An 18,878-nucleotide genomic window follows, 5' to 3' on the forward strand; every position below is an offset into this window, starting at 1 on the left:
TTGACTTTGGTGTTGTATTCGCTTCTCTTCCCTGGCTGTCTGGGAAACCCAGGTCTGGCAGTGTAGCTAAAGGCAGTCTGGGTCACTCAGTGATGTCTTGTCAGGTCAGTTGTACAAAATGCAGTCTAAATATGGTCCTCCAAATCTCTCCTCCCTGTTTTGAAACAAAACAAGTGATGCTTTTTCCTTCCTATCATTCATCTTCTAGCCTTTTAAGGTTCCTGGGACAAGAACTGCCTTTTGCTCTGTCTCTTCATTGGCTGATACATGGCCATATATACCTAAATTGTGCAAGATGTGTGATTATAGTGTAAATGAGGGAGATCTAGTTAGAAATAAATCTGTCCAAACTAATTTTGATGTAGCAGTTGGGACGAATTTAAGGACACAAGAAAGCCTCTAGAATTACATCAGGAAAAGGATTTGCCGATGCTGGAATCAGGGAAGGAGAATGATTTTGAGCTGGTAGGCACACAGCTAGAGAAAAGAGAAGTTTTTTAGGGTGCAAAGGCAGGTTAGGAGGGAAAGCAGGGTGTACACAGACTTTCTTTAAAGAAAGGAGAACAATTCTGCAGGTCCAGAGTGACTGGGAGTTCACTGCAGATCTGTGTAATGATTAGTTGAATTCTTATTTCCCCCGTCTCTGCTTATAAACTAAAGTCCTGTAAAAGAAGATGTTGAAAGGAAGGATGATCACTTTATTCACCTACTTTAGAAAATTAAGAGTCCTCTTCCCTTTCTCTGAAGGCCTCTCTATTTCCCTTAAACAAATACAAAAAGCAAAGGGTTTATATATAGTTTTCAACTTCCTGGGTTTTCACTAGTTTTCAGGGTTTTTCAGTAACTCTATAAATAATTGCACTAATTAGTCTTTCAGACAGCTGATCAGGAGGGAGGCAAGTGGTGATGAAAAATAGGAGAATTAAACTCTGTGAGGCTTAATGGACTGAGAATCATGGAAGTTCAATCTGGTCAAAAAGCCTGTCTCTATCAGCAAAATATGTATGTTTCAGGGAAATTCCAAGGCTGATGATGTAATAATTTTGGAGCCTTTTGATCATCAGCGTTAACTCATCATCTTTTTTTTCCTCCCCTTTTAATCTGATGGAGGATATTTGTAGCACTGACTCTTCAAGAGAAGTGATAACTCCTTAACTTCAGGAACTTTGGCCATTAATAAGCCACAGGTCAAGCTAAAATATCAGACATTTCATTTTTATGCCATCTTGTTGCTCATCATCATTTTATAGCCCTTAACTGGCAAAGACTTCTTCCTAATTGCCTTTTATTTTTACAAGGCACTGTGGAACTACTTATGACAGCATTTCCAAATTTACGGAGCTTGAAAACAAGTCATATTAGTGGATCTCAAATCCTATTAAATATCATCAGCAGTTTTAAGAAAGCTGACTTCTTTTTAAACTTATTTTGTTTTAATTACTGCAAGTTGTTATTCGTGACATGGAAGGTGTTCAGACCACTGTGCATTTGCATAAAACTAGGCAGGTTTTTTAGTTTGAAATTGCAGGACTTAAAAGTGTCCTTGTGGTGAAAGGTGGAACTGATATTTGTTTCTCCATGAATGCAGAAGAGGTAATTACAGAAACATGATTACAAAATATCCAAATGTAGAAGAGTGTCACTATGGATAGACTATTTGGTAGACAGCTTGGCTGCTGCTGACCTGCAATTTCTCTAATTTTTAGCTGATGAAGCTGTTCTGTTCTCCCACTCTCTGCTTGCTTTCTCATCACATTCCTTTTATCCTTATTAACTTAATTAAAAAAAAAAATCCATAAAACTGGTATTAATGAAATCCTTATCCTGTTAAGCCAATTGCCATTGGTATTGCAGTGTTCTTAATTGAGTTGATTGTATGTTTTTTTTATTAGAGGTTCAGAAAATGGTCCGAAAGTGTTGGGATAAACAAACCAGTAACGTCTCAGACTTCAGGTATATAGTGCAGTGACCTGATAGCTTCATACCCATCCAACTCTGAAGGAGCAGGGATTTGATTTTTCAAGACCTTTGGAATTCAGCAGAATGAAATCACAGTGAAAGTGAATTTGCTGTTATTTTCTGTAAGATATTTTGTAATAAGGAGTGAGAAAAGACAACCACAAGACCTGACTTTTAAAGTCAAACCTTACACAACTGCAGTGTGTGACTTTTGGCATGATTTTTGAAGTGCTACAGCAATAAGAGCTTCAGGGATGTGACAGCTTTGAAAAACAAGGCCAGTGCTCATTGTGCCACAGAGTGTTTCTGTCTACAGAATGTGAATAATAATGTGTTTTAACTCACAGGGACCTTGTATAGAAATTATTTTTCTCCACTGTGAGAAGCCCCAGATATTAAAATACTGCAAAAATTTTCTTTGTCTCTCTCTCCACTTCTGTAATAGTGTATCCTGGAAGAAGGAAACTTGACTGTGTAACCAGTTTGAGTGAACTTCAGACCATATGCACATTCTTGCTCTCATTTTTCTGACATTACTGTCAACTCACCATACTGAGCACAACCCCGTTCTGTTTGAGAACAAATATGGCATTAATCTAAATATTTTAAAGGGAAAATTTCTCTTGAAATGCATCCTTCTGTCCTTGTAGATTAACTGGCTTGGCATAACATGTATTAGTGTAAAGGTAGTAAGGGTATTTATAACTGAGGTTCCAGTAGCTTATTTGTGAATGTGTTATACTGTGAGGGGGAGGAGAAGCAAAAGGTAGAATGGAGAGAAGAAAACTTAGATAAAAGACAGAGAAGAAAGGTGTATAAATATATAGGACAGGTTAAATTCATAAAGATTTCAATGGCAAACTTTCTCTTTATAGTCTGCAGCCTTTCTGATTTAGGAGGACAGGGCATAAGACTGTTAGTACAACCAGTCTCCAGGCATTGCAGGTAACTAATTATGCTACATGTTTAGTTAAACATGTATGCTCTCAATGAGACTGCCTAAATTTAACTGAGGACTTCTCACTGATAAAGGATTTGGAAAGAACTGTACACTCAAAATGAAAACCAGGAGGAAGTTGAGGTGCTCATCATATTGAAAACATAACTTTGAGCATAAGATGTGACTGTGCAACCCTTCTTGTTGTCTCTGAGAGCTTTGTCCTGTGGGCAGACTTACGGGAGCATCAGTGAGACAGGCTGCAGTGTCACACACAGCAGAACGACAAAACAATCAGTGCTATAGCTGACCTCAGAACAATGTGAACAATCCTGTTGCTAGCAAGACTTTAACTCATGCAAATTGTCTGAATAGAATGAGGAACAGAGAAGGTAACTGCCAGCTTTCAGAAGTAAGCAGCCTTGGCTAAGTATATGTCATTCTTTTTTATTTTAATGAATCAGACCAACACCTAGACAAAAGCATCACAGGAAAAGGGACTCAGTTTTGGAAGACACCTCTCTAAAATTATCCAAGTAATCAAAAGATTGTGACTTGTTTTAGTTCTATTGGTCAACTACTGATTGCAAATCAAAATAATGTAAAAAAATGCTCAATTATTGGTTTCATTAGTTCCCAAGTCTTTCATTTGTTGTTGTAGCATGAATTAGAACAAGGTCTTAGGTTTCTGAAAAAATTATTCGTCCTTTAAGAAGCTATCATTGTGACTTTTTTTCTTGTGAGTTGAAAAGCCTTCTCTTGTAAAGCATTAGTCTTCTCATATTTACTTTTGGAAGAGCACCAAAAGCACCTGTGCTGTCACTAACTACTAAGGCTCTTGTCACCTCCCTCTTCATCTTCATGGATGGTCCTTAAAGGCAATAGTGTCATTTGTACTAGAGTGAATTTGGTACTAGGCACATATTAGTGTAATAGAAGAATGTCATAGAGCTGAAAAGTGACATGTGTACACAATGGTCCTGTGGGACAAATCAGTCCTAAAGATTCCTGCATACCGTTTCTCTTAAGATGATTTACAGGACATGGAGGTTAATGTGCTGGGAGAAGCTGTAGAATAGATTTGAGATGAGGTGCAATACTACCATGTCGTGTAAATGTTTCTGTGGTGTCCTGGTTTCAGCTGGAACAGGGTCAGTTTTCATAGTAATAGTTGGTACAGTGCTGTGTTTTGGATTTAGGATGAAAATAATGTTGATCACACACTGGTGCTTTAGTTGTTGCCAAGTAGTCTTTATGCTAAGACAAGGACTTTTCATCTTTACCATACCCTGCCAGTGAGAAGGCTGGAAGGCATAAGGAGTTGGGAGGGACACAGCCAGATCAGCTGACCCCAGCTGATCACAGGGATAGTCTATAGAATATGGCATCATGTTCAGTGCATAAACTGTGAGGAAAGCTGGCCAGGAGCTGCTGCTCAGAACTGGCTGGGCATTGGTTGGCAAGTGTGAGCCAGTTGCATTGTGCATCACTTATTTTGTATATTCTAATTATTTTTATTATTATCGTCATGATTATAATTTCTTCCCTTGTCTGATCTAATAAGCTGTCTTTGTCTCAACCTATGAGTTTTCTTGCTTTTACTCCTCTGATTCTCTCCCCCATCCCACCATGGGGGGAGTGAGCAAGCAGCTGTGTGGGGCTTGGTTGCTGTCTGAGGTTAAACAACGCCACATGGAAAAATGAGTAAAGTCATATGGTGAAAAGAAAATACATCTGCCTGGGAAATTTGCCATAGCGTGGGGGGAATAAAAAAGTTGACCTTAGCTAAAACAGGATCTAGTAGGAAAACTGTTCAGGCCAATTTCAGATGCCGTAACTTGGCCGCTTTTGCTCCAGTATTGGCCAGCCCTGTCACATTACTATTCAAAATATTTTCAAGATCACTGCTTGCTGAATTGAGTCCTGGAGTACAGCCAGGTGGCCTTGATCAATGTGAGAGGGCAGCAGCACAAGAATAAGTCACAGAGTAGGAGATGATAGAGATGGAATATGGCTCTCTGCCTGGGTGATATCCATCTCAGACAGAACAATGGGTAGGACATATCTGCACACTCACTGAGATGTGTTTTGTCTCTCCTGGAGAGTCACAGATCCTTACCTAGATCTGAGAAACCAGCTTCACTTAGCTACCTGTAATGTGGTTTTGTGCAGCATTGAACTGAGTAAGAACCTGTCTCTCTGTGTTTGACATCTCTGTCACACCTGGTTACAGGCCCTCAAAAGTAAATCAGCTGTGCCACTGCAAAGACATATTCTTAATTGTGGTGTCTCACACTGAGTTCTAGAGATCAAAATCCTCAAGTCACGGAAAGAAGTGCTGTCACTCAGTGTTTGCCATGGTAAACCCCCTGCCATTTCTCCATCAGACACAAAAAAAGGCTATTGTTTGAAAGAAGGCTTTTGTTAAGATGCCTGGAAATGCATTGGTAGCTTGGGTTGTGTGGGGAGATTACTGAAGCAGAGGTGGAAGTTAATACGCTGGCTCTGAAACATGAGGGGATATTTTGCATTGGTGAAAACTTTCTGTAGCCTTTCAGTTCTCCATTGGCTTTTGAAGACGATAATGTATCATCTTTAAGGATAATAGGGCATGTGTGTGTACAGCCTATTGCCATGTACCAGAAGACTGAAAGAAAAGCAAATTTCTCCATCTTCCTAAAATTTCAAGCGGAGGTCAAGAAGTAGCTTAATGGCAAGCTTTTCCTCAAGACAGTGAGTAGGCTGTTTCCGGAAAGGTACTCATTGTAATGAACTTTCATCCTTACAGTATTGCATTTGTGGCATTTATTTTTGTTGGCCACATCTGCTCTTTGTTCTAGTTTGGTACAGGAAGACTAATTTACATTTTGAAGATGTGAGAAGAATTTTGGAGGTAGGAGTGCTTATTTCTTTCAGGATTGGATATGAAGAGGTGTACAAATAAAGGAACAAAGATAAACCCTTCTTTCAGTGGCAGATCCTGGTATCTTATCCTAGATGTTTGCAATACATCTTAGCCAGCTGAGAAAAGAGACTCAGGTGTGAGACAGCTAACCTTTAAAACTGAGGCCTTAACAAGAGAGTTTTCCTTCTGAATTAAAGGTGCTTTTTTCAAGGTATTACAACTTTATAAGTATGGTTTGGATGAGTTTCTTTCCACTTTAGAGGCTACATAGCAGAATTGTATCCAAATTAATGAAGTTTAGTTTTGATGACCGACATAAAACTAAATGTTTTTTTGTCCTGTAATTTTCTTATTCATAAAATTGGTGTTAGAGGATATTTTGAGATACATAGGAGTCTGAGAGAAGGAGGAGGACTGCACTTACCCTCAGGTTCAGTTTCCAGAATAAAAACTTTCATGGAAGAGAGTTATTTTGGAGGAATCCATGGTACAGCTGCTACACACACCACAGGCTACAAACTGCAGATTTTCCTGCAGAAAATCCTATCATGCAGTTTTTGAAATAGATAACAATGGCAAAAAAGAAATCCAGTCTTTCAACCCTCCTTAAAAACATCGAGTGAGTTACCGGAGGATTTGTACTGCAGTTTAATTTATATGAATTAATTAATCTATGTTTGTTTCGACTATTGTGTTCCTTGAGTGACTGGTGAATTCTTGGGGGCTCCTCCTTTCTGTTTAGACTAGGCTCTTCAAGGCAGGGACTGTTTATGGCTGGCTGTGCATGATACCCAGAAGACCTCTGTGCAGACCTTAGAAACTTACAGGCACTACTAGAATTCAGTATTGGATGAAAAAAAAAAAGGCATTTTAAAATATTAGAAGGTTTTACAGGAAACAGTGATTTTTAGTCACTTTACGCTTAGTTTTGTCCTCTGCTAAATATTTCTGGAGAAGAGAATTCACTGATATTACTGCTTGCTTACTTGTGGCCTGAACATATAATGCAGAGTCACAGTCTGGGTTTGTTTTTTTTTCTTTTCTTCTTTTTTTTTCTTTGTCCTGACAGAAAGATTTCGGGATTTACTGCTTCTGCATTCAAATCAAGATACAGAGATTCTGCCCATCTTTCAGCAGAGACGCTATCCCAAGTAAGTAAGATTGTCTTCTTGGGAGAAATAAAATCTTTATCTATTTGCAGCGAGGGAGAGTAAAGCATTTATAGCACTGTACATGCTTTTGGTGCAGAATCCTTAGGCAGAGCTGTCAGGGAGCCACGCTAGCACTGATCTCTTTTGACTGGTGTCGAGGAGAAGCAGACACACATTGCAAGCACGCTCAGCTGTCAGTGGGGGAGGTGGTGGTGGTGGTGGAGCACAGATGTTGAGTTGCCTGGATGAGTGTCTGACAGAGCTTTCGTTCTCTGTTGACACAGGTAGATGTTTTATCAGGCTAATCCCCATTCTTGTCTTCTGGGATTCCATCATTGATGGTGACAGTTTCCTTTGAATTTTAACAGGCTTTCCTCTGAAAGCCTGCAAACACTAGGAAACGTTTTTTTTTTTTGCCTTTTTTAGGGGTACTTATTCACCTATATCTCTAAAGGGAATGAAATAGTAGTGTTGAGTGTTAAGGAGGTCTTGAATGTATTGTGTATCCTGGACAATACCTCTTCTTTTTCCAAGTGACATACCTGAGTGAAGCAATAAAAGCTCTTTGCTATTTTATTGACTAGAAGAAGCAGTCACTTTCAGCTTGAACAGAGGCAGTGAAGGGCGAAGAAGAAGAAATGGTCCTCACATTAACCCTGACCAGAACGAGCAATGAAAGAATGCAAGTGCAGGGTGGACAGAGGGTGGAGATGGAAGAAAGAATGTGTGTAGACAGTCCTTCAATGATGGTGGAAACAAGCACAGTTATTTATTTTAGTTATTATTGTTAGAAGGTTTCTGAAATAGATAAGAAGTTAGTGAAGCAAAGTGTCAAATCTCTTTAAATCTGATAATGCAATTTTTTTAAGAACAATTAGAGAGGCTGATTGCTGAAAGCCAGTCACCTCCTCACTGTGAGTACTTGAAAATAAAACCACTCAAGGATGAAATCCTGATTCTGAAAATGATGAAGTTTTGCTTTGACTTCAAGGGAGACACAGTTTTATCACCCTAAATTTCTTGTTTGCATTGTCCATTGCCACTATATTACTGGAATACGGTGGAGGTACAATATATGAAATAGTGGAAGGTACCTTATGTGTATGGTTTGATCTGCTTGTTTAATTAGGACTTCCATGAATTATTACTTTTCTCCTCATCCTTTGGAACCCTGGCAGTACTATGCTTTGCTTGGCTTAGATTATTTCATTTTTGATGTGGACACTGTCAGACTGGTCTGAGAAACCAGTTTGCTGTCCTTCCTCAAAGAACAGACTTATCTTTGTATAAATCATTCCTAAGATGTTTGACTTTCCATTTCATTACATTCAATTTATTGCTAGCATTCTTGGCAAAAACTCTACTAACACTATTGCACAATGTCAGATTCATGGGCGAATGAGTTGTCTGTTGTCTTCTGACAGAGGATACGTTCAACTCTTCAAGGATCACAGAGCAAATAACTTCTATGGAGCTCTGCTGCTGTTTGAAGTTATAGTGGCCTTGCATCACAAAAAGGATACATGTTTCCAGCCATGTTACTTGGAAAGATTGACTGATTCCTCTAACATACAAAAGTCAGACAAATTTTGGTGTCTAACCAAAAAGAAGTTTGTGTATGTTCTTAAAAGCAATAGATTCTTGTTTGCAGCATCATTAATTGGTGCAAATTTGCTCACTTGGTACAGATATTTGTCATATATTACAGCCCATTTAGATACTGGTTGAACACTATCGACTTATCCAAATTTCCCCAGGGGTTGTCTTTTGAGCAAGGTACTTGTGTTCAGCAAAGTAGAAAACCTGTTTATCTTCATAATATATTTTGTCTTATTCCCATATAATTTTTTCACCTTTCTTACTCTCATTTTCACTGAAGGGTCAGAAATTGAGGTAATAGAGAGACAAATCTACTAAATCAGTGTCCCTTCATTGACTTCAGCTGAGCAGTGGCTGGTTGTACTACATTAGGATCTGAGTAGAAAGACCATTTTAATGAAATGTTGTCACAGGGCACAAACTGGAGCTTGTAATGATTAAAGAAATCCAAAGAATATTGAAGGTTAAAAATAGAAAAGAATTTTTAGTAGTGACTTAGCTGAATAGCTTGACTAAGCAGGGCTTAGTAGGTGGAAAGGATAAAAGTTTTCACATATTTAAGAGACAAACGTCCAAAGGAAGGAGATTGGGTAGGAGGATGTTCAGTACCACTCAGGATATTGAGAATCATTGCAATAAATATTAAAGGCTAAATGGGCAAACCATAATCCATCAACTTTTGGAAGAAATAGAAACCTTGGTGTTTTTGCCTGAATTATGTACTTGTTCATTTATTACATTAGGACCTGAACTCTTTCCCACGTAACAGCAGGATAATTTTGAGTCCATGTTGTTCTCAGAGATGTCTATGCACTGGAATGGCTGAAAGAAGTTTTCTAAAATATGCATGGACATTAAGTTTTCTAAAATATGCTAGATTTTCTGGGGTAAATGTGTCAAAGTAATCTGCTTTGTCCTCCTAGTTGATGAAGAAATGTGGTATCTTTTTATTTTCCTTGTGTTTGCCTGAGTTTATTAGGACAACCTTGGCTTTGGACAGCCAAGGAGCCAATACCTGCTCTGGCAAGCAAAGGAAACTACAGAGAGGCCTGATCTTACAAAGATCAAGCCTTAGAAAGCCACACAGCACATCTCCTGGACTTCTGGACATACCACTGTGTGCCCACAAGGCATCATGAGCACCAGATCTCACCGTAGCCTGTGGGCTGGGACGCAGCGCTCTGCCAGCACACGGGGACAGCCCCCAGCCAGCCAGCCCAGTCTGCAGTGATTGCCCTCTCACTTTTCTTCACGGGGTTGCAGAGCCAGAAGGAGCTTGGCTCTATCTTATGCTTGTCTCAAGCCTAGAGTAGAGTTTTTAATGCAACACACTGCGCTGCATGTAGTTACGTGTTACAGAACTAGCAAGAGCAGTCTAATCAGGCAAGTCTTTTGATATCTCAAGTGACTAATGTGGTTCAGAAATCAGATGTGACCAAACCCCCCTTATCCACCTCCTCCAGAAACTGACCTGTCTACAAAGAGAAATATTTTGAGGGGAAAACCTGTCTCCTTGCTGACACAAAGCCATTACCATGTCCACAAGGATTCACATTCCTGAAACTAAGAATAAACCTGCAGCTGTGGGCAACCAAATGGGTTGGGGTGCATAGCTGCTGCTGAGTGTAGCTGCCTGGGAAAGCCCTCTGCACGCAGAACAAATGACAGACATATCTGCAGCTCCGTCCTGCTCTCCCTCACTCCACAAGCCTGCTGAAGTCACTAAGGGGAGTTACGCCAACACAATCAGGTCTGTCAGCAAACCAAACTTTTTCCAACAAATCTTACCCTGACTCCTTACTTTTCAAATTAACATTACTGCCCCTGTATCTCATAAAAAACCTTTTAAGAGTTTCACATGTAGCACATTTCTGCAGGAGCTTTTCTCATGTTGGTGTCCGCTTCATGCTTTCCTTGCTTGTCCACTTTGCCGATGCCATTCCTACATGTTTTTTTTTCACAGTTTCACTCATAAAATGAAAGAACTGCTAGAGTGCAGCAAAGGCTACACAGGATTGCTCCTGAAGAAGGTACTATGCTGATTAATTTGGCTACAGGGTGATAGGGTGCTTGGTGGTAGCAGGGGCTCAGGTTGCTCCATCCCTGCTGACTGCACTCTGCTACTGACTGCCTGTGCTGTGTGCATGGGGGAAGGATCTGCAATTGCCTTGAAGGGCCAGGGAGAAGTGACACTTGTAGCTGGGCCTGATAATGTCAAAAGAATAAAGAAAACCTAAAAGAACAGAATGATAAGGGAAGTGATAAAAGAAGTGCAAAAGTGAGAAATTAGGTTGATGGATGAATAAGGCAGGAGAGAGGCTGACGTGGCACAAAGCAGTGCTTAAAGAGGGATGTGCCAGAAATGCTACTGGCATTACAGGTTTTTAGCTGGTTTTTTTCTGTCTAGAATTAACTTGACAGTTCAGCCATACTTTATATTTTCAAGTTAGTGCTGAAATCCTCATATAAATGTGTGGGGTTTTTTAGAAGGATTATTTGCTTCTTTTTTTTTTTTCCCTTCAGAAATACTTGCAGTCTTCACTCTTATCTTCTGTGGGTTTGATAAAAAAGTTTTTGGGTGATTCACAGATTTTAAGAACAGAAGGAGCGGTTATGTTCCAGCTAATTTGAGTCCCTTCTTAACATAAGCCATAGAGCATTAATGATAATCCCTGCAGCAAGTTTTTCATTCAGCCAGAGAAGGAATTTAGAATCAAATTGAGATGTTAAAAACTGGAAAACTCACAAGCCTTTAGATCAGCTTGTTTCAGTTGTCAGTTACTTCACCTGTGATAAATTTTTAACTTTGGTTTCTAGTTTCTGCCATCTCACTGTACCATTTTCTGCTGAAGAAGAAGGTCCTGTACCATCTGAAATGATACCTCCATACAAAAGGGTGGAGATCAGTTTAAAACTTGCCCTTCTCTTGAATAAAATATATAGTAATTTCTTTCAGGGTAAGGCTTGCTAAAGAGGTCTCTCTCCCAAAATCTTAAAACCTTTCAAAAGTTTTCACACTTATTTTTAAAATAAAACAAAATAAACAAAAACACACACACACACAAAAAAAAAAAAAAAAAAAAAAAAAGAAAAAAGAAAAAAAAAAGAAGCAGGAATGAAGAAAAGCAGTGTTTTGGTGACTGTTTCCATAACGTGCACCTAGAGAAATAACAGCACTTCTTTATAGTCAAATAGGGAGACAATCTAAACTCATAAATTTGGCTGCGTAAGAAATAAATCTTATTATTTTAATGGAATTCTGGAGAAAGAAATGAACTTAGAACCTAGCAGGTATGATGAAATAATATTCCAAATGCATTTACTTTCCATCAGTCATAAAGTTAGAGACCATTCTTTTGCATATATTTACGTAAATTAAGGTAGTCTTCTTGTGTATGTACATGCTGCTAATTTTCACATCACGAAAAATCCCAGAAAATACAGGATCTTGATATTTATCTATATGTATGTATTTTCAAATACATATTTGTGAAGCTCACCTTTGAAAAGCTGCTGAGAAGTTTCAGCTCAAACAATGAGCTAAATGGTGTTATTCAATTCTCATCATGGAGAAGTCTAGACAAATAGACGGCAGAAAGTTAGTGCCCTCCCTAAACCATTGTGCCTTCTGGTTCCCAATTATTTATTTTAATGATAATGGATCTGTAATGGGTGTGTGGCAATTTCCTACAGCTTGAGATCTGAGCCAAGAAACAGATAAAATTTCATAAATAATACCCCAGGAATAAAACATATGTCTTGTTTTCAGCTGTCTTGAGACCACTTCTCTTTTTAGAGGAAAATAATTTGTGTCTAACTCAAGAAAGTAGTGAGATATGGCTGCTGGAAGTGATGCTTCTCAGTCAGTGCATCCACTGAGATTCCCTTGAATCACAGATTGAAACAAGCATGAGAGCAGCTAGCAGAGCATGGCCTAGAAACCCAGTTCCGTTTGCATTAGAAACAAAGGCAACATCTTCCCTGATGTTCTTCAAGGGAAAAAATCATGACCTATGTGTTCATCACTGAGTCTTCATTGCAAAGGCAAGGAGATTTTTAATTTTAAAAAGAGGTGGAGAACTTTAAAGGAGTGGTTTTCTATTAAAGGCTTCCTGTGAAGTGCTTTACAAAAGATGTCCTCTTGTTACAGAGGAAAATCTGAGGCATGGGACTCTGATGTGATTTACCAGCATCATCTAGGAACAATTCTCCTTGGGATGAGACCAGAAATAGAAATCAGGTCTTCCACAGTCCTTTCAGTTGTGTGCAGTTGGCTGTCATCTGAAATAACATCTATCCTGTTTCCCACTGCAAAAACATGTGGCCTGCCCATATTGCTGAAATCCGATGGGGAGGTGCCAAGTGATGGAGCCTTTCAGAAGTGCCCACACAAGCACTTTAAGTGCTTTGTGTAGCACTGTATATGAAGCATGAAAATTACTGGTTTTGAAATGCTCCAAGATTTATTTCAAAATGCAGGCTAGAAGCAAACTATTTCATCATCAGTCTGTGTCCTCAGAAACCTGAGTTTCAGAGAATTTTGATTACTTGATTAAAAAAGAGACTTTGATGACTTGATTAAGAAAAAGACCTGCTTAAGAATCTGCAATGACCTTTAAAAGAAATTCAAGCTGTTTGAAAAGAATATTTCTAGGAGGTTGGGATTTTGTACCTTTTTTCATTATTTTTCTTTTTAAAATTATTTTTAATGTGACTTTTTACAACGATAACACCTTATTCTGTGGCGTTTACAAACCAGTGCAAGGCTGAGCTCCATGCCAATAAAACCTTAATTCTAAGTAATTTTTGTGTCATTAGGGGTTTTTACGAATTGGAAAGAACAGTATCAGTGAGGTAGCTGGTAGCTGTTCATTGAAAACAGCAATCATGTTACAGGAGTACAAATGCAAGTATTGGATCTAAATTTTTTTGAAACTGAGATGAAAACAGAAAGAGGACAGTAATTAATACTGTGCATTACAAATTTGAGCTCAGATTCTACAAAGAACTCGTGTGGACCCATCCAGATAATATCAAATTGGACCAAATCAGTATCTTGAAATATTAGGACTACACATTAAAGTAAGATATGGGTCATAAATTCCTCAAGACATAGGCTACATGTGTGCAGAGTAACAGTACAGTGCTGCAGTAACTTGCAAAATAAAGACACTTTTGTTCTGTTTCCAGCAGCCTCGAGTTCATGTAACAACAGCACAGAGTGAACCAATCCCTTTAATATGAAGGGGAATTTTGCTGCTAGTTTCAACAGGGCTCAGACCTGAAATCTAAGGCACAAGTAAAAATCTTTCTAGGTAGAAAGATATGGGGCGGGGCAGGGGGGGGGAAGAAAGAAGAGATTTGTGCAGCAACATACGTGCAAAACTGAAGCTCTGTGTGCATACATATTCTCTTTTCAGTCGCAAACATTCTAGATGCTACTTGAACTTACCTGTTTGTCATAGCAAAGTTGTGGCTCATTATCAGGCATGAACTGTTCCATACAAAACATTGTGGTAATCCCCCAACTCAAACACAAGTTATAGTAGTTTCATGCTGAAAGTGTTAGTGAGGTTCTTTGATTCATTATGTAAGATAGTTAAAATGATTCCTTCCGCCCTTATATCCAATTTTATCACAGTTTTAAAAATAATGGTTTATATCAGTTTAAAAAAAGTAGTTTCACAATTACCATAGTTACAGAAATCCAAGCACCAGCCTCTGGAAAGGAAGAGAAACAAGTGCGAAGGAGTTTTGGTTGTTGACAGTAGTAATTTCCTCCTGGATGCAGCAGTCCTGTGCTACCTACTCGAGGCAGGGGTTGAACTTGATCACCTACAGGGGATCCTTCCAACTCCAACAACTCAGTGGTTCTGTGGTTCCATGTGACTGAATAAAAGGGGGAAGCATCATTCATTCACTCCTATACGCCTCCCTGCACATTAGCATTTTTATTTTTGGCCCCATTCTTTCAGTGAGGGACCCCAAAGCTGTTTTCTTTCATATAAACTGTTAAAGGAGGCAACATCTTTGATTGGTGTTTTGTTAGTAAGTCTTGGTGGAAAAGGGAGAAAAGAAATATTCCAGCTATAGTAAGGGGCAAAATGGACTATGATATGCCCCTAAACATTTGGAGGAAAAAGAAAAAGCTGTCTGCCATGTTATCCTTTGTGTTTCATGTAAGACATAAGCCATAAATGTACTTCCTGGTCTTTAACAATGGTAGAAATTTATCAATATTCATTGCAATTCTGGCCACTTGCCAAATAGGTTTGAAGATGCAGGTAAAGTGTCAGATAAGCATTTCATGCATATCACAAGTGTCTCTTCATGCTTTAACACTGCAGACGAATGGAAAGCACAAACATTCAAGACAAAGGAGACTGTTAGTGTTCTGGTTTTGCATAAAATGGGCAAGTATGGTTTGTTCTTTTCAGGGCATGAGTCTGGGTTTAAGTTTTAGTAGCCTTTTGGTGTGTGGCACTGGTGGAGTGGTGAGTGCCAGGCCCTTTAATCTATATGAGAGGGACACAATTCACATTTCTTTTTCATGAAACGTTGGCCTTCAAACTCTTGGTGACAATCAGAGGCAGCAGCAGGCCCATGTTGATCTAATATGCCATAGCCATTCCCTGTCTCTTCAGAGAAATATATAAGAGACCTGGGCTGTGGGATGCCAAGAGGACCACCCTGAATTGAGCATCCCCAAATATACACGTCAGCCCCATTTAATGGAGGAAGCTGTCTCAACATCTGGGCTAGAGCTTAGCTCAGATCTATGAAGTTGTAAAAATTGGCAGTGGTGGAAAAGCTGTCTCATCCTATAGTATGTTATTATAGATGTTAATTATCCTCAGTCATGAGGACAGGAGTTGTCTGCTGGTTGATAGTGCCCAGTGGGCCAAGCCTAGCCCCAAGGAAACTTCTTCTGTGACCTTGTCAAGTGGTTTGAAAGAACCACAAGTGCTTTTGAATGTCCAGACAGCTAGCAGCTGGAAAATATTGTTAGCAGCTGCAGGACTGCAAAAGCCCATGATACTAGCTGCCAAATCCTTTCTGAGTGTTGCCTAATCAGCTGGCTGAGGCTGCTCACAAACAGCGTTGGAGACTAAAGTAGATAAGTCCAAACACAAAAGCTGTTTGAATAGAAGGTATATACTGATTTGTTGGATGGTGAAGATAAATTTGGTAATATTCAGAGTCCCTGGTTGTTGTTTTTTTAGTAGAAGAATCTTGTGGGTTACACGTTTGCAGAAAATTATTAGTCTAAGCATTTGCACCTAACGTGAGGCATCACGTGTTTCAAGTGAGGTGATTAATGATGCGTTTCTGTTGTATCAAGCATGTGGTGACATTTTTTCTTCCCGTAAATTAATGAGAGAAGGTGTATTATAGGCACCAACCAGAAAGAAAAGGTATGAAAATCATTTGCTTTAGAGCCTAATAACTTTCATATAATGCTTTGCTTTATGTCTTAATTATCCACTGCTGTCAAGGTATCTTTATAAAACAAGGTTTAAATTAAATTTGTGTGGGGTTGAAAGTCATGTAGAATCAAATTCTCATTTGAAATCAAACATTTGAAACTTTCTCATTCCCCTGGGAGCTTCTGTAAAGCAAAATTGCTGCCTACTCCAAAAACTCCCACAGCATCATGGTCAGTCCTCTTACCTCAGGTCTGCTTCACTAGTATGAAAATGATAACCTTTATTAAAAGTGTTCTCTGTATTCTCTCTGGTTTCAAAAAATACTCAAAAGGTCTTATGAAAGCAAAATGCTTGAGAGTTTCCAAGGTCTTGTTTTCCCTCTGCATGGTGCATCATGATGTTTCATAAGGATATTACAGCTTTGTATTTCCACTCACTATATACCGTGTCTTCAAGATTAAAATACGTTTTCTAGGTACATTAGTGTTGGTGATTTCTAATATTCTTCAGGTTTAATTAGTTCCTTTTAGACAAATCACCTGAACAGATTGAATATTTTTATTATATTGAACCAGTTCTGAAACTCTTACAATAGATTAATTTTTTCTTTTACTTGCATGGATTGCTGAAGTTTCCTAAATAATATTTGAAATGCAGACATGCATATACAGTGATTTCTTCCAAATGAAGCATTTGCATCCCTTCTCAAAAGACTTTTTTTGAAAGTCTTTAGAATAGAAAGCTATTTTTACTTTTTTTTTTTCCTGTGCCTTATTTCGTAATGTTGTTAGGAAAATACAGCAGTGGAAGTGGCTGTTAACAATTTCTCCATCAAATGGTACTTGTTTACCAGAATAAGCAAAGAACGGGTAGCAGAACCGAGCCATCCATTTTCCCGTGCTTCATCTTGGACAAAGTAAATCATGTTGATGTAATGTTATCTTGTGAAGGAGTCACAAACCTGATGTTCTGGCTGTTTGGGCATCGTCAAGATGCCCAAACATTTTAGCAATACACCAAGAGTATCTCCTGCCACTGCAGTTTTCAAGGAACCATCTCTCAGATTTCAGAACGTCACTCCATGAGTAAGAGTTTGAAGTGCGTTGGAGAGATCCCACTCACTTTCCTCAAATCTAGGATACTGGCACTTCATTCAAGCTGGTATAAAGTAAACTCTGGAGTTGTGAACCGAACCCAGGCTTTCCGTAATTTTTTAATATAAGTTGGAAGAAAGACTAGAAAGTACTAAAATCTATTTATTAGGGTGTGCAGTGAGCAATTCATTGTCAGCAATTCAATGCCAGTGTTTCTGAGTGCTGCTGTCCTGAAAGATCACTGCTAGTCTGTAACCCATGTAATACTCATTGGTTACATATTTAAGTTATGCCAGAGTGAAATGCTGTGCTACTTTCCATCCAGAAAGAGCAGACTTTCTGTGAAGGGCAGTTGTTACATGCCAACCCCACTGTCAGCCCTGTTTTATTTCAAGGAGACAACATGAAATTCTGCATCAACTCACATATGTCAGATATGGCTGCTGAACTGAAGCAAAGAGAAAAAAAAAAACCTCTAATATAGTTTGTTTGTTGAATAGAGGGAAGGGAAGGGAAGGGAAGGGAAGGGAAGGGAAGGGAAGGGAAGGGAAGGGAAGGGAAGGTCAGATGTAACTTTCTGTTTTGTGCACAGTCCATATGTTACATGGAGAAAGATTCCTTAGTTCAACAGAACAGGTTTGCCCTGTGGGATCAGCAGAGCAAAATGTAATGAGCTTGTTCAGTGACACAGGCTGTAATGAGAGCGTCTGGGCACTGCTCTTCTGTGACAGGCAAGCCATGTTGGTATTGATGGACAACCTCATCTCCCTCTGTTTTGTACTAGGAAGGAGGGTTGAAGGAATGTCTTGTTCATTTATTTGTGAATTGGTGTCTCCTGATGTGAGAACAGGCTGAGTTTAGCATCTGCAAGTCTTCTTTCACACATGGTTCCATTAGCATTTGAACATCTTAATTCCAAGGTCTAAGTGCAGCAGAATGGTTGTCCCTGAAGCTCAGTCCCTGCTTCCCTCTTTTCAGAGTCAGCAGAAGCTGAGATGGGTAACTTTCCTAGTTCCCTAGTTCCTAGTTTCCCTTGAGATGGGGAATTTTCCACTGCTCCATGTGTAGCTGTGCCTCGCTGTCTGAGAGCATAGTTAGTGTGCATCTGTATACAGTTTGCCTTTCTTTTGTTAGATGGCAGTAACTGGATGCAATGGTTGATGGTTAACTTTTTTTATTGGTGTGTATTTGCAGTACCATTAAGGAATCCACTTTAAAGGAGCCATGCAAATAGGAGCTATCAAAATCTGATCAGTCTCTCTCAATTAATTTAATAGCAAAATAGAGCATGTTGGCTGCAGGCAGCTCTTAAAAGCACCACTTGAATTTAAGAAATCCATTTATGTCTGCATTGGCTATTCCAGCTGTTTGTGGTTGGAGGCACCCCCCTTACCAATTTAACTTTGTTTTTAGTTATTTGGCCCTGCACTCAGATTCTGGCACCAGTGAATAGCATGTGCACCATGTAGAAATGTTTTGGCAATTATGAGCCAATTAAGTTTAGCTTGTTCCCTTGTTCTATCCTTTTTATGATATCCAGCAAGAAGACTCATGACTGAGATATTTAGCATCTATTAATAAACCAAAAATATCTCTGTTTTGCAGAGTCTGGGGTCTGTTTATCTCTGTACTAAAGGTTCCTTGAAGAATGAATTTTCAAAGGAAATTATAATTAAAACTGCTTCACAAAAATATATATATATGAAAAGTAATTCTAAGTCATGTATGGTTTTATTGTCATTGGGCCACTTGTGTTAAAAACCCCTCTGGGCACTCAGGTGTTTGAACACTGTCATCTAAGGTTAG

At 39.0% G+C, this 18,878-nt stretch overlaps 1 protein-coding gene across 1 annotated transcript in view; it reads left to right on the forward strand.

Annotated features, from left to right (window-relative positions):
• NOX4 (NADPH oxidase 4) overlaps window positions 1-18,878 on the forward strand; it is a 108,727-nt gene that overhangs the window by 55,900 nt on the left and 33,949 nt on the right. Inside the window, exon 13 of the mRNA XM_041483683.1 lies at window positions 6,871-6,952. Within this exon, the coding sequence (XP_041339617.1) occupies window positions 6,871-6,952 (82 nt within the window). The remainder of the gene's footprint in view (window positions 1-6,870; window positions 6,953-18,878) is intronic.

Source organism: Pyrgilauda ruficollis, unplaced genomic scaffold, assembly GCF_017590135.1.
Source record: "Pyrgilauda ruficollis isolate IOZ18807 unplaced genomic scaffold, ASM1759013v1 scaffold60, whole genome shotgun sequence".
NCBI lineage: Eukaryota > Metazoa > Chordata > Aves > Passeriformes > Passeridae > Pyrgilauda > Pyrgilauda ruficollis.